The sequence below is a fragment of the Canis lupus genome, chromosome 6, assembly GCF_048164855.1.
Source record: "Canis lupus baileyi chromosome 6, mCanLup2.hap1, whole genome shotgun sequence".
In the NCBI taxonomy this organism is placed as follows: domain Eukaryota; kingdom Metazoa; phylum Chordata; class Mammalia; order Carnivora; family Canidae; genus Canis; species Canis lupus.
Window position 1 is genome coordinate 36,519,566 of NC_132843.1, and position 22,805 is coordinate 36,542,370.

The following is a 22,805-nucleotide window of genomic DNA, read 5'->3' on the forward strand; positions in this document are numbered from 1 at the left end:
TTAGGAGTATGCCATGCTTTACTTCTGGTGGCTGTCTGGCTTGTTCGTTCATCTGTTGGTTCATTGGTTCACTCCACAAATGCTTATTGTATATCTTGGAAATACCCACCCTCTTGGGAAGAAGCTCAGATCCACAGCTATCAAGTGAGAGCAAATGCATGAGTCTTTGTACAGTGTTTACTAATCAGACGTTGGAATGGTTTCCAAGTCAGTTTTCCAGTATTGCTGTACTTTTATTTAATTTTAAAAGTCAATGTGATGCATACACATATTTGGAAAGTCAGATAGTGCTAAAAGGCTCATGACAGCGTGGTGGTTCCCTGCTCCATCATTCCCCACTTTCCCAGGTTGCTCCTCCTGAAAGACAACCACCGAAGTCTTAAAGTTTTTAATTTAGTAAAATAATCTCTATGCCTAACGTGGAGCCTGAACTCACAACCCTGAGATCAAGAGTCACATACTCCTCAGACTAAGTCAGCCAGGTTGCCCCCATGGTGCAGAATTTTTTTTGTTTAGATTTGATTGATTGATTGATTTAGAGCATGAGCAGAGGGAAGGACACAGGGAGAGGTTGAGAGAATCTCAAGCAGACTCCATGCTGACCCCCTCCTCAGGGCTTGTTGATCTCATGACCCTGAGATCATGACCTGAGCTGAAACCAAGAATTGGATGCTTAAATGAATGAGTCACCCAGGCACCTCCCCACCCCCCCACCTCCTGCCATTGGTGCAGAATTATTAAGAAGACCCTGGGAAACTACTCTGAGTTGCCTAGACCTAAGCCACAGCCCTCGTCTCCTGGTAGGAGGAGCCATACCTGAACTTAGCTTCTTAGAGGACCAACAGCTTTCTCTCCCATGCTCTCCTAATGCAGATCTAGGGGGTAGACCTACAAATCCCCACAGACTCCAAGGTCTCCAGATGGCAGACAGCTGGCATTCCCCAGCAATGGCAAACATCAGGTACCCCAAGTCCAGTCTGCCTGGTGCTCAATAGCGCTTTCCCTTTGACAAGGCTGCTTTCCTACGGTTGCCCATGAGAGGGAGACACTCCGTGAGATTGAGGTCCCTCCCCTGGAACCAGGACCCATACTTTGTCCCAACTGCGTCCGGGCTCCAACACACCTCTCTGTGGAATTATGGAGGATTCAGTTGCTTCCACTGAGTTTCCCGTGTCTGTTCACATGCTTAGGATTTCCAGTAATTCTTTTTCCGTTGTTCTCCAAATGGTCTTTTTTAAAAAACAAACTTCTGTTCTCAGTACGCTGCAACATATCTTATTTCTCTGGGGGATATTAGTAATTTTTACAAATCTATTTTCTCTTTTCTGCTGCCTTAGGTCATTTGGTCTCTAGATTCCTTATTGGAGGTCTTTCTAGGAAGTCTGATCACCTTGGATTATCTGCTGATAATTAAGTATAGTGGCGAAGGGGGAGGAACCAAAGTACGGATTGGAAAACGAGTAGTGAATGGAGCACTTTGACTTTGAGCCTTACTGTGGGGTGATCTTGGCAGACCTTCTGCTGGGGATCCTCCAGGTCAATGTCTTTATTTAGGTTTCCCTTTGGGATTGTCAAATGCTCAGAAAGTTGTCTTCTGATCCGCTGTCCAGAGGGCAAACACTGGTGCCAATCCTGGGGCTGCTGGGTTGGGAAGGAGAACCAGAGGGTGGAGGAGCCAACACTGGATTCCTGCCCGAAGACTCTCTTCTCTGCTTTATCTTCTGCAGAGAATAAAGCTCCGGTTCCTGCCCTGAGGGCAAAGGAGGGCAGGCTTTAGGGGTCTCCCCGTCTCTACCAACACTCCCTGGGTCCCAGCTTCAAGGGCATCGAGAACTCTGCAGTGGGACTGGATCCTTCCTGAGTTTCTCTCCCACTGGTTTAGGATTTTGCTCCCTTGGGCCTGTCCATGTCCTGTTACTGCTTGTTTGTTTCCAGTCGCCATCCCCGCCCCCCCAATTTGTCACTGCAAGCTCCCGTCTTGCCTCCTCTGTCCTTGTCAGTTTAGGTCTTTAAATAAATCTTTTCATCTGTTTTAGTGAATTTTGGAAGGGAGTAAGCCTCACTGTGCGAGTTCAATCTGCCACTTTGCTGGTCTCCTGCTACACTGTAACTAGTTTACCAAGTGATCGGCAACCTGCAGAGGCTGCAGAGGCTTGGTCCTGCTCACTTAAGTCTCTGCCACAGGCAGTACAGCCCCTACCCCCTTCCCGTGGGCTCAGATTGCTGCAGCTGGGAAGCAGAGACAAGATACCTTGGGACAGAGGCCCAGAGCCCCAACTTCTCCAGGTCTCTCGGAGCCCCTGTAGCCCCTTCACAGGAAGCTCAGAGGAAGGTAGGGAGGTGTGGGCCAGTGGGTATGACTTGGGCAAGAAGGGATGGCGTCCAGCCAGCCACATTCAAGGACAACCCACCCCACTGGCCTGGGTGGGCGGCACCTTTTGCATCCGGATGCCGTGGGTAGCAGGGAGGATGGACCACATGCTGGAAAGATGGAAAGATGCTAACTAACATTGTTCCTTCTGGGCCTCATTCAAATGTTACCTTCTGGAGCCTGATTACTTTGGGGGCCCAGGATCCTTCTTCTCAGAACTGGGGCTCTTTGTCAAGGTAACTCCTCCCTGGGGATGATGTCCTCCCTGTTTTGGAGGTTATTATGTGGGGATATGATGACGGAGCTAGGCAGCTATCTTGTGATCACGAGGCAATAAACCAGGAGTTAAAGTTCATACACTGTGGTTAGTGGAGTCAAAAGGTAGAAAGAGTAGGGGGCCTTGATGTTATTGTTGAGCCCCTGAATCCATCCTGATACCACACTCACTCCCACTATAGGACTTGCTGAGTCAATAATTAATGAAACTGTGGTTTAAGCTTCTATAGATAAGGTTTTCTGTTCATTACAGTTAAAAGAAGCCTGACTAATGACACTCACTGACCATCCACAACCTCAGATTCTTCTGGTGCCTGGAGAAAAGGCTGTCGTAGTCAGTTTGCTACTTTGCTATAACAAAGCACCCCAGACTGGGTGGCTTATAAACAACAGAAATTTATTTCTCTCAGTCCGGGAGGCTGGAAGTCTGAGATCAGGGTGTTGGCATGGTCAAAGTTCTGGTAGGGACCTTCTTCCCGGTTGTAGACCACCAACTCATTGCTGTGTCCTCACAGGTTGGAGAGCAAAGGGGAATCAAGCTCTCTTATGAATCCTTTTCATCTTTTTTAAATTTAAATTTTCTTAACACCTAGTACCATACTGATTTCTGGAGTAGAATTCAGTGTTTCACCACTTACATACAATACCTAGTGCTCACCACAACAGGTGCCCCCCTTACGCCCATCCCCCACCCACCTCCCTCTATGCACCCTCAGTTTGTTCTCTGGCGTTAAGACTCACTTATGGCTTATTTTCTTCTCTTCTTTTTTTTTTCTCCTTCCCATATATCAATCTGTTTTCTTTCTTAAATTCCACATATGAAGGAGATCATATGGTATTTGTCTTTCTCTGTTATTTCGCTTAGCATAGTACACTCTAGTTCTATCTACATCATTGCAAATGGCAAGACGTCATTTTTTGATGGCTGAGTAATATTCCATAATATATACATATATGTTTATATATATATATCACATCTTCTTTATCCATCTATCAAGTGGATGGACATTGGGGGTCTCTCCATAGTTTGACTATTGTGGATAATGCTGCTATAAACACTGGAGTATAGGTGCCCCTTCAAATCTGTATTTTTATATCCTTTGGGTAAATATCTAGCAGTGTAATTGCTAGATCATTTTTAACCTTTTGAGGAATCTCCATACTGTTTTCCAGAGTAGCTGCACCAGTTTGCATTCCCACCAACAGTGCATAAGGGCTCCCCTTTCTCCAAATCCTTGCCAACACCTGTTGTTCCCTATGTTGTTATTTTTAGCTACTCTGACAGGTGTGAGGTGGTATCTCACTGTAGTTTTGATTTGTATTTCCCTGATGACGAGTAATGCTCAGCATCTTTCATGTGCCTGTTAGCCATCTGGATGTCTTCTTTGGAAAAGTGTCTATTCATGTCTTCTGCTCATTTCTTAACTGGCTTATTTGTTTTTTTGGGTGTTGAGTTTGGTAAGTGCTTTGTAGATTTTGCATAGTAACCCTTTATCTGATGTGTCATTTGCAAAGATCTATTCTGTAGGCTACCTTTTAGTTTTTTAAAAAATATTTTACTTATTTATTTATTTGTTTATTTATTTATTTATTTGACAGAGAAAGAGAGAGAGAGAGCACAAACAGGGGGAGCAGCAGGCAGAGGGACAAGCAGGCTCCTCGCTGAGCGGAGAGCCTGATGCAGGGATTGATCCCAGGCCCTAGGATCATGGTGTGAGCCGAAGGCAGATGCTTAATTGACTGAGCCACCCCGGTGCCCCTGCCTTTTATTTTTGTTGGCTGTTTCCTTCACTGTGCAGAAGCTTTTGATCTTGATGAAGTCCCAATAGTTCATTTTTGCTTTCATTTCCTGGGCCTCAGAGACACTTTTCTTACAACTCTTCTAAGAGCATTAATCCCATTCAGAGGGCTCCCCGCTGGTGATCCTATCTCCTCCTAATCACTTCTCAAAGACCCCATATTATAATGGATGTGGGTGGGTGGGGGGTTGGGTTTCAACAAATGCATTTGGGGAAGACACAAGCATCCCATCAGTAACAAAAGCTACAGCTTCCTGGGGTTGAAGACAAACCAGCAATTTACTCGTTCAATATTTTTTTGAATGCCTACTCTGTGCCAGGCCCTGATGTAGGTACTGGATTTGAAATCCAAAACAGAACCAGGACTATGTAGGAGGGAGGGCCCAGAAAGAGACTAAGCAGGATGAGCCCTGAGGCTACCACTGCCTACAGCGGGTGTGTGTGTGTGTGTGTGTGTGTGTGCAGTGGGAAGCTGGTGTGTTGAGTCTGCACAGCGCCTGCTTGTGGCAGGTGGCAGCATTACCCCCATCGTAGGGATAAGAGCTTCCAAAATTTTTCCCTGGTAACCTAACTAGGATCCCTTCCCGGGTAGACAGGTGATGATTATCTCTTTTCCAGCACAGCATAAAAAGATGTGATTCGGCAGAGAGAAGAGGGAGAGTGCTGTGTGGTTCGGTGGGTCAACAGACAGCTGGACAGTGGGTGGGCAAGCAGCTGGTCACCCCATCAGTCAAACAAACACTGATTCATTTCACCAGTGGCTTGCCTTGAGGCAAGAGCCCACGGTGCTCCGGGCAGGCGATACTGGGGAAGACTCTGCACCCTTATGGCCTACACACCAGTGAACGGATGACTGACGAGGCCAGTGTGACAAGGGCTGTACTTGCCATGCCCAGGTGCCTCTGAACACTAAAGAGGGTCGGTTGATCTTGAGTTAGGAGAGGGACAGAAGCCTCACAGTAGAGGGCACATTTTTTGTGAATTTCAAAGCAAGGCTCAGGAAAACAGCACAGTGGTTTCTTAAAAAAATCAAACATAGAGGGGCGCCCGGAGGGGTCAGGGGTTAAGCATCTGCTTTTGGCTCAGGGGTCCCAGGATTGAGTCCTGCATTGGCCTCCCCGCAGGGATCCTGCTTCTCCCTCTGCCTATGTCTCTGCCTTTCTCTCTGTGTCTCATGAATAAATAAGTAAAATCTTAAAAAAAAAAAAATTGAACATAGAATTAATTACCCTATAACCTAGCAATTCCACTCCCAGGTGTATGCCCCAAAGAATTGAGAACAGGGACTCAAACAGATATGTGTACCCCGGAGTTCACTATAGCGTTATTCACAACTGTCAAAAGGTGGAAACAACCCAAATGTCCAACCACAGATGACTGGATAAACAAAATGTGCTCTATACATACAATAGGGGAATACTCTGTCCTAGAAAGGAATGAAGTTCTGACACGTGCTACAATGTGGGTGAGCCTTGACAACATCACGCTGAGTGAAATAAGCCAGTCACAACCAGACAAATATTGTAGGACTTCACCTGTAGGGATAGGCAAATAGAGTTGCCCAGAGGCTGGGGAGAGAGGGATGGGGTGCTTATTGGGTACAGAGTTTCTGTTTGGGGTGGTGAAAAAGTTCTGGGAACAGTGGTGATGTTTGTACAACATTGTGTATGAATGTGCTTCGTATCAGTGTGAATGTATCTGATATAAACGTGCACTAAAAATGGTCAAAGTGGTGAATTTTATGTCACGTATATTTCACAACAGCAAAACAAAACAAAACAAAAAAGTGAGGCTCGGATGTTGCCCAGGTTGAGTATCTGCACCTCCCATTTGGCAACGTAGAGAAACAAAAGTGACTCAGACGCTGTGTGTGCCTGGAAGAAGCAGGCAGATGGGAAGATTTGAGAACACTTGTGAAGTAGTAACGCAGGGCGGCGGGTTCAGCACCATGCTGGGGGCGAGGCCAGGGCACGGCCAGGGTGAACAGGGGTCAGAGGTGTTTACCTGGGAGGACTTCCTGGCAGAGGGGTGAACCAGCAGGAATGGCAAATTCAAATGCTTCAGGGGCAGGCAGGTGGTGAGATGAGAGAGACACTTGAGCCTGGATGGGGCATCAGAGCACAGGGGTGGGGTTATGTGTGGGGTGAGAAGCTTTGAAATAAAAATCAACACAACCAGGGCTCTGCTGGCTACAGTCACCCAAGGAAGGACTCCCACCTCCATTGGCCTGTCTGTCCTGGGGCTACAGTGTCCTGGCCGGGATGGGAAATGCTGCTGTCCTCTCACCTTGGCTAGTTTCCAGGCATCACATGGCCCCCAGTCCCCCTGGGCCATGCAAGGACCTGGGACTCATTTTTGCAGCCTTAGATGGAAGCACCTAGGGTGAACCCACTGCACACCCCTGGCTATATCCTTCAGACTCCTTTCAGACATTACCGCTATAACCTCACTCAGGGGCAAGTCCCCTGGGTCAGGGTACCCAAAAGGGTTTAAGAGCTCAGGGGTCAGTGTGTGTCAACACAGGCAGGGGTTCTGAGGAGGTACACATGTGGATTGATGGGACCCAGAAGGTCAGACACATGAGGTAGGAGCCCCTGGTCACAGGAAGTACTCCTGCTGAGGGACACTCATGGGTGACTCCCTTCCTGAGTTGGGGGATGGACTGGATTTTGTAAACTATCCCTTCTGGGTCTGAGAGTCCTTGAGCCAAGACCCCCCAAGAAGCCCTGTCCCTGTGGACAGTAGCTCATTTCCTTCTTCATTCAATGTGAGTGCTCCCCATCTGGCTTTGCTTTGGAGCAGTTATTACTTGTAATCAGCATCAATTCAGCCCTAATGATGTAACCTGAACACATTGTAGGGTGAAGCCTGGACCACAGCGGCATCGCCAGGGGGCCATCCCAGGTCAGGCTGGCCTCTGACCCCTTCCTACATCCCTCTGGGCCCACTAGGCGGGAGGGGCTTGCCTCTGCCCTAAGCCCTCCCCCGTCTTGAGGACCAGCCGCTGAAGGCCTCTCATATCCACCCCTATGCCAGGCCTGACCGTGAAACTCTTATCTTTGGAGCCTGACCCAGGGCACCTGTACTACCCCAAGAAGCAGGGACAGGGGACCCAGGAGAGGGCAAAAGGTTCAGCTGGTCTATCAGCAGAGGCGACAAATATGCTAAGGAGGGCGGAGCACACACTGCCTGAGCTATGGGAAGCCTCAGCAGAGGGAGGGTTGAACAGTCAGCTGCTCTTGCACACATTTACTTGAACTTTTACAACTTTTTCCCAGGCCACATTTTTAAGCTGTTGAACCCAAGGGAGTGGGGTGGTGGTGGTGTTGTTGTAGGGCACTGTGCTTGGACTGGGATAAATGTGGAGGGGATGGGCTGGGAAGTCTGGGTCCCTCCCCTTCTACTGGAAAGTGAGGCCAAATCCTCTAACACAGCGGTGGCGAGGGCCCAGCCTGGCCTCTGTGGGTGGGGACACAGAGGGACAAGCCACCAGCTGCATGCGGTGTCCTGTAGTGGAGGGCAGGCCCTGGGCGGCATGCCTGGGTATAAATTTTGTGTCCTGGACTTGGACAAAGTGACCTAATTTCTTGGAGCCTCCCCTTTCCCCACTGTGCTCCTTGCAGAGAGAGATGAGGAGCACCCTAGGAGGTAGGCATGAGGACGCCCATGGGAGGCGCTGCAAATGTGAGCCTTCAGGCCTCAAAATGTGTCATCACCACACCCCGTCTCTTCTTTCAGTGCCCTCCCAGGCCCCATCACCAAAGGTAGGGCTCACCTAATACTAACATGGAGTTCACCACGAGCCAGTCAGACGCTGGGTGCAAAGTCAGAAAGTAGGTCGAGGATCAAAATATTGGCTTGAGAATCTGATTTTTTTTTTTTAAAGCAAATCCTCAGTTCCTGTTGAATTAGAAATTCTTTTGTTCTCCCTCAGCAGGCCCTGAACAGCAGAGCCAGAAGTGGAAATATCTTTAAAGTCACCCCTCTTGCTTGAGATGGCCCCGCGGCTCCCCTTTGCCAACAGATAGACAGTAAACAGCCACCCAAGCGGTGGTGCGCGGGGTGCCAGGCATGGGACAGAAGCAAGCAGACACAGCAGGCGCTGCCTCTGGGGCTGACAATCTAGACATCACAGCTGGAGTGTTCCCAGACAGCCCCTCACCCATCTGCATGGGACTTACCTGGGAGGAGGTAGGGCTTGCTAAAGCTCAGACTCCTGGGTTCTGCCCAGAGACCTCCTGGTCAGACTTTCAGGGGCTGGGATCTTTTAAGCAAGTTCTCCAGATGATTCTTTTGTGCACTGAAGTGGGAGTACCAGGCCCTCAGGACGGTGAATCTAGGGACTGGCCTCGGCCCCCAACCTGGATTTCCACCCCTCATTCAACCTCATCACCCAAGAAGGAAGAATGAGGGAACGAAGGAATGAGATAAAGTCAGTGTCCCCTGGCTGTCACTCAGCTTGTCACATCCAATTTATTCCAGCTGCCCTTACCATTCGCTGATGACATCTGGGCACATTCCCCCCTGCTCTTCTCTTCTTTGTGGCCTGGTGCATGAAAGTAGTGCCTCGCTTACGAACTTAGAACCAACACGTTTCCAGAAGCCTGAAGAAAACCTTGAGTGCCTCCTCTGTCTATTGCCCACACAGGCAGAAATCGGTGGTCACATGGTGATTTTATACCTGCCTGCAAGTGGGAGAAAGTGAGAGAAGGCTACAGAGTAACAGTGGCCTCAAGGACATAGACATTGAATTCTTTTCTATGTTAAAGAAGTCATGGATTCTTAGGGGGAAAAAAAGTCATGGAGAGGCCATCTGGAGGCGTACAGAGCGGCTTTATGTAATCATCCTATGTCCAGGCTCTTTCCAACTTGCTTCTCTCTCCACCAGCGGCATGAGATTCACTATGTACTTTCCATTTCGTGGTCCTACACGGCTGCTCTAGCTCCAGCCCCGACATCCATCTTTCAGGTAGTACAAATGATGAAGAAGAGAAGCAGGGCACATGTCTTTGCTTTAAAGGATACTTCCCGCGGGTAATACTACATGAACTTCTGCTTTCAGCCCATCGGTCAGAATTTACACAGCCTGGCCGCAAAGCAATCTGGGAAATGTAGTCACCATCCCAGGGGGCCACGGTGTCCGATAAAAAGCCAGACATTGAACCATCAAAGAGAAGGGGGAGGACACTCGATGGGGGCTGCTAGCACTCCGCAGCACCATTCCAGTCCTCCTCCATCTGGGGCACGTTTGCAGTGGTGATCCTTCAGTTTGGATTGATTTATAAGTGTATATAACTGCCTCACGTCTAAGAAGAATGCAAGCAGAGAAAAGATGGAAAAGGTAGTAAAGAGGATCAGATCATTACAAAGAGAATGAGAATAAAGCCTAACCTTTCAGAGACAAGTCACAACCACAAAGACAATCGCTTTGGATTTGGGAGCAGCAGAGGTTGGGAACCACCTTTGGAATCTTACATCCTCAAAGGGGAGGAGCGCTTGTAGAGCGTTCTTTGCCTGGTTAAAAAACGTCAGGGGTGTCCTCTGTTCCTCCTTTACACCCCTGCTCTCTGGATGGATGTGCTGCTGTTCCTCAGACTGACTTTCAACCTCCCCTCATTATTCATCTCCCTGAATCTGCCCCCGTCCCCATTCGTTCTGTGCCTAAATAGATTTCTTTTCCTGATCGGTTCACTCCTCTGCTCAGAAACCTCCAGGGTTCCCCGCATCTTACCATATATATTCTTAATTTCTTCACTGGGTGCATGCACACACACACACACCCCTTCTATGCTCATCAAATAAAACCACTTGCTGTTTTCCTAATTCACCATGTGCCTTGACTTCTTTGGGGCTCTGCACAGGCCGGTTGCCACTGGCCTTCCATGTGAGGCTTTGTCCAGTTGTGCTGGCTCCTGCCGGAGAAGAATGTGTCTGGGCTTGCTGAGGGAGGACGAGAGGCATGTGGAGCAGGACCACCCCACAACCCACATATTGGCCGTGAGAAGCAGGCCTCTGAGCAGAGCTGGAGCTGGCCAGCCCGCAGATCTGCCCAAATAAATGCTTACATGCTTATTGTGTGGCACTGTGATTTTACAACTATTTATCACGTAATGTTTTTGCAGCAATTGCTACGGGAGCCACCTGACTGCAGACACTCAGTCTGAACCCCGGCAGTATTCTCAGTGTGTGTCCTTTAAAGTACTACTCCTTCTACCTGCCATTAGGATTAGGTTTAGCTGTGAACACAGAGACCCAAAGAAACAGTGGTTCTGGCCCATTAGTCAGAACATAGTTAACACAAGTGCTTTAAATAAGGCTGGGGTTGATTTCTCTCCCACATGAAGGCTGTGAAGCAGGTAAACTGTCACGGTGAACTGGATGGTGGGCTGGAGAAGTCCATGTTGCTGAGCACTTGATGCAACAGAGCAGGGATGGTTGGAGGCCGTGGCTGGGAACTGATATTGGGCCTGGGCTTCAGGCCTAGGCCTGTGTCTGATATGAGCAACCAGTACCATTTCTTAATTTGCCCAACCAGAGGAAACATCTTTTTGTGTGCCTGCAGAGTACAAGGAAGTGTGCTGGCTGGTTTTGTTTGGGTTTTATTTTTTACTTTTATTTTTGAAAAATTTCAAATATAAACTGTAGGTCAAGGCTCTCCAGAGAAACCAATAGCATATATATATACATATACATATATATATATATATATATATATATATATATATATATATATATATATAAGGGGATTTATTATAAGGGTTTGGCTCCCACAGTTATGGAGCCTCAGATGTCTCACAATCTGCCATCTGTAAGCTGGAGACCCAGGAAAGCCAGCGGTGGAGTTCTGGTCCAAATCAGAAGGGAACCAGGGGAGCCAATGGTGTAGGTCCCAGTCTAGTCTGAAGGCCTGAGAACTAGCAGCACCGATGTCTGAGGGCAGCAGAAGGTGGATGTCCCAGTTCAAGCAGAGAGTGGGTATGCCCTTTCTCCACCTCTTTGTTCTATCGGGGCCCTCTGGATTGGATGATGCCCACCCACTCTGGTGAGAGTGTCTCCACTTGGTCTTCCAATTCAAATGCTGATCTCTTCCAGAGTCACCGTCCCAGACACACCCAGAAATCATGCTTTGTCAGCTCTCTGGGCATCTCAGTCATGTTGATACACACAATTAACCATCACATAAACAAGGGTAGAGAGAATAATATAATGAATCCCCATACATCTGTCATTCAGTTTCAACAGTTATCATCTCAACGCCAACCTAGTTTCACCTATATTCCTCTCCTCAGAAGAGGTAAGAATCTTCCAGATCTTTCTTTCTTCTTTCTTTCTTTCTTTCTTTCTTTCTTTCTTTCTTTCTTTCTTTCTTTCTTTCTTTCTTTCTTTCTTTTCTTTCTTTCAGTAATCTCTACACCCAACGTGGGGCTTGAACTCACAACCCTAAGATCAAGAGTTGCACACTCCACTAACTAAGCCAGGCCCCCCAAACAACATTTAATATCATCCATAAATATGAGGATGCTTTGTATAAACATAATCACAATATCATTATTCTATCTGATAAAACCTGATTCCTTAATATGCTAATAGCCAATGCCTGCATCTACTCAATTATTTTTATAGTTTATTTGTTCTCAACGTCTAAATGCTGCATTCGGTTGATGGATCCCCTCTGTCTCTATAGGCTGCCCCACTGTCTCCTTTTTTCTGTCTTATAATTCATTATTTGAAGAAAATGTTTGGTTTGCCCTGCAGTGTTTCCAAGATTTAGATTCTGCTCATTGGATCCAATGGTAACTTTTATTTTGTATTTTTTCAAAGATTTTGTTTATTAGAGAGAGAGAATGAGAGAGAGAGAGAGAATGACAGCACAAGCATTATGGGTAGAGGAGGGAGGAAGAAGGAGAAGCAGACTCCCCGCTGAGCTCAAGGCAGATGCTCAACTGACTGAGCCACCCAGGTGCCCCAGTGATATGTTTTAATATGTTTCTTGGTTTCCTGTGCTTCCTATCAATTGAAAATTAAGATCTAGGAATTTGATCAGGCTCAGGCTCCATTTTCTGGAAAGACGACTTCAGAGGGGGCTGGCTGTTCTTCTATTAGGAGACATGTCACCTCCCACTGTCTCTCTTTTGGTAACATTAACACCTGTCGGTGGCCATTGCCTAGAACTATTTTCTCATTATGATGATATTCTCATTATATCGTTTCTTCATTTATTAGCCAATACTCCTATAAAAAGAAACTTTCTTTCATCAAATATCTCATTAACCTGAAATGGAGTTCATAGAAGAAAGGCAAGATGTGTGCTTGATTCTATTTACCAGTTGTTTGGTTGTTTGCCTGTTTTAAATGATTTCCCAGCATCCTCCAAAACAGCTCTATTTTCTAAGAAAGCCATCTTATATAATTCCTACTTCCATCCCTTTACCCCAGGACGTAATCCCAGGACCCCACCTCACTGCCAGGGGGTCTGGGACCTTCAGCCCTTTAATCTGGGCACCCTGGGGGCTCAGATAATTTCTCTATGACAGTGGAGAAGGGGACTGTGGCCCTTGGGTCGTCCTGCTCTGTTTCCTGTTGGCCCATCTCTGGTCAGGGCCTGTGGCAGGCCCCTGGGAGACCAGCTCTGGTCAGCGGCCAGTGTGTGTGCACGCAACACGTGGGTGAGCAGTCCCGCCCCTCCTACTCCATCCACGCCGTGTCCCGGGTCAGTGCAGAGCCCAGAGCTCCCTCTGGTAGCCTCACTCCCCCCCACGCTGCTACTGCTCCCTTTCCTTCCCCTCATCCTCCTTCTCGCTCTCTCCTCACTCCTCCTCCCTTCCTTCCCCTTCCTTCTCTCACCCTCCTCTCTAGCTTCTCCTTCTCCTCTGTTTGCTGCTGGGCCGGGGTTCATGGTTTGCTTGCCTCTCATTTTCTCAGCCTGCTGCAAATGGATGCATCCATCAGGGTCCTCCCCTGCTCTGTCCTGAAGGATTTCCTGAGAATTCAAGGCCACCTTAACTTCCGGCCAGACTCACTGTCATCCCTGATTATGGGCAGCTTTTTCTTAGATCCCTCTTTATGTTCTTGTGGTTACACCCTGACTCCCCAGGGCTTGTCAGGGCCTAGCTGTGCCTCTTCCCGCGAGAGGCTGCATCTGGAACTCCTGCCATGTGTGGCACGGAGGGGCATCTGCTGAAGTCCAGCTGTCTTGCATGGATTTTCAAAGCTGCATCTACCTGATGCCAACCCAACGGGGAGAAGAGCAGGAATTCCGTCACCTGTCTTGGAAAATTGTTGATATCTACATGGCTGATTGTGCTGGATTTGCTTCCACTTGTTGATTACAGGGCAACGGTGGTCATAACCGAGATCTACTGTTGGGCTCCAGAGGAGCAGTTCTTGGAACAGATGCGTCTGGGCCCCTGAAACATGAAGTTCTATGGAACCCCTTCTGTAGGTGGCCAAGGTGGGGGCAAAAGAGAGCGAGGAATCACGGTGTGGAGCAGGGTTCAAGGTGATCGTGCTATTTCTACCTTATAGGGTCACGTTTCTCCAGTTTGGATCAGGAGTTACAGATTTACCTTCACCTTTCATTTTTTGGACATTTCTTCTTGTTAAGCCTGCAAACATGCACTAGGTATTGACTTTGGTGGAGGGGAGGGGGAAGCACACATAAATAAAAAAAACCCAATGAATGAAATATTTCTACAAACCTTCCTATCCTTGGGAATCTGCTTTGTTGTACTTCTGTGGACTTTAACTAATGGGAAGAAGAGTGGAAAGCAGTCGTCCCAGCAGGACGGAGAACCAGTGGGAAGTAGCAGCAATACTAGGTTATGTGCCGGGAAATGGGTATTCTCATTCTAACTCAGCCAGGAATGGTGGCACCCGTGTTCATGGCCCCAATTCTGAGCCTCAGTTTCCTTATTCATAAAACAAGGAGATGGGCATAACAACTATTGAGTTTCATTCTTGGGGGTAACCCTATACTTATGCTTCTAGAATTTTCTTTTTTTTTTTTTTTTTTTTTTTTAAACATTTTTATTTATTTATGATAGTCAGAGAGAGAGAGAGAGAGAGAGGCAGAGACACAGGCAGAGGGAGAAGCAGGCTCCATGCACCGGGAGCCCGACATGGGATTCGATCCCGGGTCTCCAAGATCGCGCCCTGGGCCAAAGGCAGGCGCTAAACCGCTGCGCCACCCAGGGATCCCTGCTTCTAGAATTTTCTGTACTCTTTACAGACTCCACAGCTATCTCCTCATTTGATCCTTACCAGAAAACTTTGAGGTAGTCTGATGGGGGTTATTGCTATTTCCATTACCTAGATGGTTGCGTTAAGGCTGAGGAATGGTAAACACCCAAGCTTTCGTGGATAATGAAAGCCCTCCTCCTAATCCAGAATAGTTCCTTAGCAGGAAGCTCATGGCTGTGTGTGAAAGTGGGCCTCTTTGTATATGCAGGCATCTGTCTGTTATGTTTCTCTGATGTGTGAGTAAAATGGTGCAGTTAGTAGTTGGGCTCATGATTTCCCCAGGTTTAATGGGAAATAATTGATGTTATCTTTTGTCTGATGGATGTTCCATGTTATGGTATCATTTACACTGAAAGCTTTATTTTTTTAAAAGATTTTATTTATTTATTCATGAGAGACAGAGAGAGAGAGAGAGAGAGAGGCAGAGACACAGGCAGAGGGAGAAGCAGGCTCCATGCAGGGAGCCTGACGTGGGACTCAATCCCAGGACTCCAGGATCATGTTCTGGGCTGAAGGCAGGCACTAAACCGCTGAGCCACCCAGGTGTCCCAACACTGAATGCTTTAACTAGGGCAATCATAAACAGTAACAGGAGGGCAAGATATAGTGGGCAGGGAGATACGGTTGAGCATGAACTAAGGACGAAGGGCAAGAACTAAGGACTGAATTGCTGGCACTATTGTATGTACTCCACAAGCCTGCACTTCATCATCTGGTCATAATCCTATGAGGAAGGTTGCGATCATCATGCCCATTTTACAGATATTGAAACTGAGGCCTGGAGAAGATAAGAAACATGTCCAAGCTAGTAGGTGGCAGAGCCAGAAGGTGCAGGCAATCTGGTTTCAGAGTTTATAGCCTAGCCTGCTGTTAAGGTCAGATTGGGTAGTCATATATAAGCCTTTGTGAGCTGGTCTGGTATAAAGTAAGATATAATAATTAATAATAATAATAATAATGCCATACTCAAAGCTAGCAAGGTTACAGAGAAGTTGGCATATCATGTATTGCTGGTAGTACTGACAATAAGTTTAATCTTTTCAACAGCAATATGTGGCAAGACCCCTATGAAGTTTTTCCATATTTGTCAATTTAAGAAGGCCAACTCTAGGGGTGCCTGGGTGGCTCAGTTGCTTAAGCAGCTGACTATTTCTGCTCAGGTGTTGATCTCAGGGTTTTGGGATGGAGCCCAGCTGCCTGAGGATCCTCTCTTTTCCTCTCCCTCTGCCTCTCCAGCTGTTCTCCTGCATGCACGTGCGCTTTCTCTCAAATAAATGAATATATTAACAAAAAAAAAAAGAGAATGCCAATCCTAGAAGTGTGTTCTAAGCTTACAGTTCAGCAAAAGCAGCAAGCTATAGATATGAAATTTATTGCATGATCTTCAGTAATGGAGCAAGAGGAATGCCCAGGAATAGAATATGATTAAGTAATTTCACGGAACCTTCACTAGTTGGAATACTATGAAAACATTTAAAATGAAAATCATGAAAATAATTATGTAGAAGGATGGTGAAATGTCTGTGATAAAATGTTAAGATTAAAATGCAGAATAAAAAATATGTAGATTACGATGATAAATCTAGTTTCTAGGCATATTGGCAAAGCCTGAAATAGAACAGGAAAAAATTCTAGTAGTTAGGTATTTGGTAAGGTCTTCTCTTTTTAAGATTTTTATTAGTGGCAGCATTATGTTTATTTGATGGATAATGAAAACAGAAAAGAGCTGGTGGCAGATACTTATTGAAACGACCCTCAAGAGTGGGGCTTGGGCCTGGTGGGAGGTTCCTCCCCCCACTTCATCTGGGGGGCAGCCACAGGTGTTTGGGGGGGAGGTCTGAGGGTTACATGTGCTTGGGGGGTGGGGAGAGAGAACCAGGTGCCCTGGGATCCTGCCCCTGGGAAAATGGCTGCTGTCTTGGCAAAGCCAGGCTACGGTTTCCCTTTACTGTCTTCTGCTCTGCCTCACCTCACTCCTGACGTTCTTCATTCTTTGTCTCAGTTTGGAAGTCACTTGTCTGCAATCAGCTCGGCTGCCCTCCCCGCAGCTGGGCTAGGTGCTTCTTCTGGGTGTCCCCTTCCCCAGCACCCTAGGTAGGCGAAGCTCCGCCTCTGCACCTAGCAGGCTTTCTGGTATGGCATTTATTTACCTCCTGGGGCCCCTCTGCACTACAAGGATCAGGATGTTAGGGGGCCATGCATGGCACCCCTGTGCCCGGATGCAAGCACATCACGTGTTGAATGATCCTCCTTCCCTTGTCTTTAAAATGTGGAGAAGGTTTGGGTTGTATTAGATTCCTTTTAGCTGTACCTACTGTGATTTTACCATCTAATTTTTACCAGACTCCTCAAATAAAGAAGCCAGTGGGTTTGAAGACAAGTCCCAAAGTCCGAAGTGTCTTCCATCTTTCTGCCCGCGGTGGGCTCCACAAGTGAATCCGGGCCTGGGTGTGGACTATGGGCCTGCTCTGAGGGTCGTGCTGGGGATTTTCATAGCAGGTCCCGGGCTGAGTGTGCCCGGACACAGTCTTAGCCGCGCCCCTGACAGCAGGGCTTGGCGGCAGATGGCTCTTCACTCGTCTGGCTTGTACCTGGCAGGCCAGCCACGGCCCGCGTGGGACCCCCCCCCTGGCTGTGCCCCCACTGTGAATCGGAGGAGCCCGCTAGCCCCGTGGCCATGTGTGCCTTCAGGGCTGAGGAAGTGGGCGTGTCTGTGCACATGGCTGTTTGTGCCTGTGTCAGAGCAGGGCCATCGGTGACCAAGCGGCTCTGGGTTTTCTGGGTGAGCGTGTCTCTGTATAGAGTCAGTGCACATACTTCAGTGTGTGAGTGGATTTCAATTCAGCGAATAATCATTGTGAGTTTTGTGCTCTGCAAAAGCAACAAAGCGTTGCCACGGGCAGGGAGCCTGGGAGGGTACATATCTGCATTGTGTGTCCCCTCTGTGTGTCTTTGGGAATGTGCTCCTGGCACGTGTCCTGCCTTAACCAGGCTGTCGGGGTGTGCACGTCTGTGTGTCCCGTGTGCGGCTGCTCGCTCGCTTTCCACCTTCACTTGTGCCCGCAGTCGGGCTCCGCACGTGCGCCGGCCCCCGGGGCGCACGTCCCCGAGTGACCTGTGCGCGGTGTGCAGGGACCTCCGGGTCGTGTGCACTTGGCGCGCGTGCCTGTCTCTCGGCAGGCACGGACGCACCTCCACACGCCCGGGTGCACGTCCCCCGCCCGGTGTGTGCGCGTTCCGCGTGCACGCCGCCCGCGTGCGTGTGCGGGGCGCTGCACGCGCGCGCTCGGGCCTGCGGGCGGCCGGGGACCCGCGCCCGGCTCCACGCGCCCCGCGGGCTGACCTCCCCCTCCCCCCGCCCGGCCGCGGGCCTCGGCGATTGGCCGCCCGCGCCCGCGCCCGCGCCCTCGCCCTCGCCCGCGCCCTCGCCCTCGCGGCCGGCCCCCCTCCTCCCTCGCCACCCGCGCGCCCGCGGTCCCCGCTGTCCCCCGCGGTTCCGGCGAGGCCGCGCCGCGCTGCGCTCCGCTCCCATTGGCTGCGCGCGCCTTTGTGTGGCGGCAGCTGCGGCCCCAGCGCCTTTGAATGTCGAGAGGGGCCGGGAAGGGAGCCTTTCCATGGGCCATCTGTCTCCCCGCCAGCCGCCGCCCCGCCGCCGCCCGCGCCCCGCGCTCCGCCTCCCGCCCCGGCGGCTCCCGCAGCCCCGCCGCCGCCCGCGCCCGCGCCCCGGAGCCGCGCCACAAAGGGCCCGCGCGCAGCCGCCGCCGCCGCCGCCGCCGCCGCCGCCGCCGCCGCCGCCGCCGCTCGAGGAGCCAGGATGGTCCTGGTCCACGTCGGCTATCTCGTGCTTCCAGTGTTTGGCTCTGTGCGAAACAGAGGTATCGCTTTTTCCTTTCGGGGTCCGCTTCGGAGCGTGGATCGCCGCGGGCACCGGGGCGGGGGCGGGCGCCGCGGGCGGCGGGGGGTCGGGGCACACCCGCGGGGACGCGGGGCGAGCGGTGGCTTCTCCCCTAGCCCTTCTGGGGGACCCCCCAGGCGGGGGTGGCCGCCCTCGTGGGAGCTTTTGTAGTGAAGTTAGGGTTTGGCGAATTTGGGTCCCTCCCTCCCCAGCCCCATTTTTTATTCCTTGCGGCGGACGCGGCTCCCCGAATCCCAGCCCCTGCCCCTAATACCTAGCCCTGTGTGATCGGAAGGAGGAGAGAGATACATGGCTGTGAGCGTGCGCGCGCGTGCGCGCGCCTGCGAGTGTGTGTGCAAGCGCACTTGGTTTTCTGTTATTCGGTGTTGTTTTGTGTTTGTGTTTGTTTTGAGGCATATGTGTGTTTTTGTGTTATTTGTGTTTGCACCCCCTTCATCTTTGGGTCACCGCTACCGCCGGCTGCCGAGCTGGGCTCCGGGATCTGCCCTAGCCCATGCCCCAGCCCCCACCCTCTGGTGGGCACTCGCACCATTTCCCCGTCCCGTCCCGTCCCGTGCCTTTCTCCCCCTTACCACCCCCCCCTTTTTTTTGTATCGCCTTGTGCTACCCACCCCCACCCCCATTGTCTTTGTATGACAGTTGCATCTATGGATTCAAAACGCTTGGATGTGTGTGTGTGTGTGAGCGTGTGTGGAAGTGTGTGCGCGCCTCGGAGTCAGACATGCACTGCTGTGCACCCCTGGTCCCGGCCGGAGCGGGGTGCCCGGCCCTCGGGTGTTGCGCTGTGTGTGCGGATGAGGTGGGAAGCTGCCCCCACGCCAGGCCTTTGCCCTGGGCAGGCGTTGACAAAGCAGCAGGCCGGCGCCGGCTTTGTTTTTAACTGTGATATATGGGGTGTGTTTGCACGGTCCCCTTCCCCACATCCCCTTTCCCTTACATTCTGCTCCAACAATAGCTTGATTTCCCCCTCTTCTCCCCCCCCGCCCTCCACATTTCTTCCATTTCCTTTTAATCAAAATTTCCCACCTCCCAAAGCGAATCCGAGATGCATTTAGATTCATTTTTTTTTTTTTTTCCTTTTTGTATTCTGCCTCTGGACTCACATTTCTCTTCTTGGAAATGTTTCTGCTACCCTCTCCCACTCCAAGTCTGCTTAAATCCCTGCTGGCTCAGGCCCTCCCCCACTCCCCCTCCCTCACGCACAGAATGATGTCTTCCCTTTGCGACCAGGGCTGCTCCACCGAGTCAGAGCAGGGGGTGGGGTCGCGGGGCCAGCGCTTCAGTGCGCCCCAGGGGCCCGATTGGGCAAGAAAATGAAAGCCCGGCCCTCTTTCTGCCAGACCAGCTGTCCCCAGCCCTAAGCCTCTCCCCAGAACCGAAAAGGCAAGGTTGGCCCCCTTAGGCCTGTTTGAACCGCAGTTTTTTTCGTGTGATGATAGAATGATGACATTCTGCATTTATCAAATCTTTTTTTTTTCTTCATTGTGTAGCTCAGTGAATGGTCAACTCGCTGCTGTGTGCGCTGTGACCCTTCTGCCTCCGCATTTAGCTGTATTGTGACACCCCTCTTAACCATCTCCTGTCTCCATCTGAGGAAAGCATTGCTATTTAAGCGGCAGTATCCCTATCTCAGGCCGGCCTAGCGGTGGAGGGGGTGTGGAGGGGGTGTGTGAGGAGTAGGCCGCGCGGGAAGGGGGGGGGGTGCCCTGGTGAGCTCTCCCTGGAAATGCCAACCCCCTCCCCCAGTACACAAATTATGTCTTCTTACTTGGCATTTCCTCTTAAAACGGGTGTGGAGCATTACACTAGGCAGAAATTCAAAAATGATTAAGAAGGATGTTGAGCCTGAAAGTATAATTATCCTGATTAAATCATTATCATCCTCATTAATACCACGGATCTCTAAATACCCTTGCAGGATGCCGATTTTACGTTTTTGAAATTCAAATTGCTCAGCTGCCTTTAAATTTTATTTTTAATATGCCTCCCTCCAATTCCCCCCCCCGCCCCCCCCCCCCAAAATAAATTTTGCCCCTCTGTCAAAGTTTACTTTCATGGCAAACACGCCCACAGGAAATTCAAGGGCTGAGGGTGAGTTGGGCTGTGGGTAAAATTTAGCACAATGAGATAAGAATTCATGACCTTTCGATAGAGGATACTAATGCTTAACCCAACAAGGTCCTACACCACAATTCTTGTAAAACTATTAGATAGCTTGCCAGCTTAAGTCTGTTCTTTTTAGTTTCCATTGTAGTAGTATAGGATGTAGGCCATTTCAGAATAGATGTAGAGAAATAACCATTTTTGTATCTTCATCTTGTTTAGCTGAGTACATTGCACTGTAAATCCCTGTTAAGTGGATTCCTTTTGCCTTGGCTTGGAGGCTCTGGGCACCCCATTTCCCACTTATCTGGGTGGCCATCAGCTCGCTTCTTGGCAGCACCCAGGCATGAGTGGAGAGAGTACATTTAGTCGGAGGCAAAAAATAATAAGTATACATGTATGAAAATCTTTGATGAAATGACAGTTGATGCCACTGTCATAGCCTCTGAAAATTTGGTGCAGCAAGGTCCCTGGCTTCATGGGGAGCCCTAGCTATGGTGTCTTAATTGTTTAATTGTATGATGTCAAGAGCATCTTTGGACATCCGCCCTGGCCCTCAGAGCTGCCCCTTTAACAGCCGGCTCCCTTCTGCCGCCTGACCAGCCGGACCTGCTCGAAAACTGAAACAAAACAACGGCAGTAATGTAAGAATAAGGTCCCTACTTCGAGGGCCCTTCCAAAAATCAAGTCCCAAGTGGCTGCCCCAGATTGCCATTTGGCAATCTGAAAAGAAAGCGAGAAAAAAAAAAAAAAAAAAGGAAGAAGGAAAAAAGAATCCCTAGCAAAATGGTTTTCCATTAAACAGGGATAGCGTGTTCTGCTGTGCTGAATTACTTCCTGTTCTTATTTTGTGGGTAATTTTTTCTGTATCAAATATCCTTTTGGTTGTGTATCTTTTTCACCTTTTCTTGTACTAAAACTAAAGCATGATCTGTATTTTTTTACATCCCCCAGTTGACAATGTACAGCGCTCGGTTAGAGATGTCACCCTGCTGAAACGTACTGTGGTCGTGTAGCCCGGGCCATCTGCTCATTGTACGCTGCTTTTGTTCTGTTGCCCTTCCGAAGCATGGTGGGCCCAGCCTTTTTTTTTTGTATCGTGTGCATGATGACATTGTTACACACAGAATCCACTAATACTAATATACAATCTCTCAATAAAGAACTAGTTTTCCTATATTAACCTAGTGTGCTTTTTCTCTTGCTGTTTTCCCATTTATTGTCGTATCCTGCTGTTTAGATTTTTCCCTTGCTTTTCTATCCCCACCCTCACCCACCCACCACTCCCACCTCCCATTGTAAGATTCGAGTGAATGCCTTTTTTTACTTTCCTTTTTCTTTTCTTTCTTTCTTCTTTTCTTTTTTCTTTCTTTCTTCTTTTCTTTTTTCTCTCTTCTTTTTTCTTTCTTCTTTTTCTTCTTCTTCCTCCTCCTCCTCCTCCTCCTCCTCCTCCTCCTCCTCCTCCTCCTCCTCCTTCTTCTTCTTCTTCTTCTTCTTCTTCTTCTTCTTCTTCTTCTTCTTTTCTTTTTTGTGGTACAGATATGGAGACTTTAATCTCAACTAGTCCATATCTTTTTACAATAGACATCTGGGGCTGTGGGAAGGGTCAGTTGTCCTGCCACACCAAAACAGCTCAACCGCATAGAGACAACCCTTATATTTGGCCACCTGCATAGCCTGCACATTTCACCTTAGTTTCTAAGTTACATGGCACTCAGTTTGTGATGCTGGTGAAGAGGTGGGGCTCTAACACTTAGGTTGAGAAAAGGGATACTGTTCTTAACTAGCAATCTGTAGCATTTCAGACTCGCCTGAAAAACCCATTTTTAGTTGTGTTTTAACTTTTCCTTTTACTGTCTCATTGATTTACTGTCCTGATAAATCATGCTGGGGGTAACATGTTACATGTAATTGAAGCCATGGTCTAGAATTTTAAAGTACCCTCTTCTATGTGCATCTCTAAGTTCTTGAGACTGGCAGTGTAAGTTTTGCATTGAGATCCTGCGTAAGGAAGATGTTGGGAATAGAAACCAACACCACCCCCCACATTTAGCCCAGGGTCAGCAGCTTGACCTGTTACCGTAGAAATAAGAGGGTCTGT

The 22,805-nt window shown here is 49.1% G+C and overlaps 1 protein-coding gene across 2 annotated transcripts in view; it reads left to right on the plus strand.

The window, feature by feature from the left end:
* Positions 1-18,449: 18,449 nt before the first annotated feature.
* ARK2C (arkadia (RNF111) C-terminal like ring finger ubiquitin ligase 2C) overlaps positions 18,450-22,805 on the plus strand; it is a 105,277-nt gene continuing 100,921 nt past the window's right edge. For both annotated transcript variants that reach the window (XM_072829467.1, XM_072829468.1), the window contains exon 1: positions 18,450-18,560. In XM_072829467.1, the coding sequence (XP_072685568.1) occupies positions 18,500-18,560 (61 nt within the window). In that variant the 5' untranslated portion in view covers positions 18,450-18,499. The remainder of the gene's footprint in view (positions 18,561-22,805) is intronic.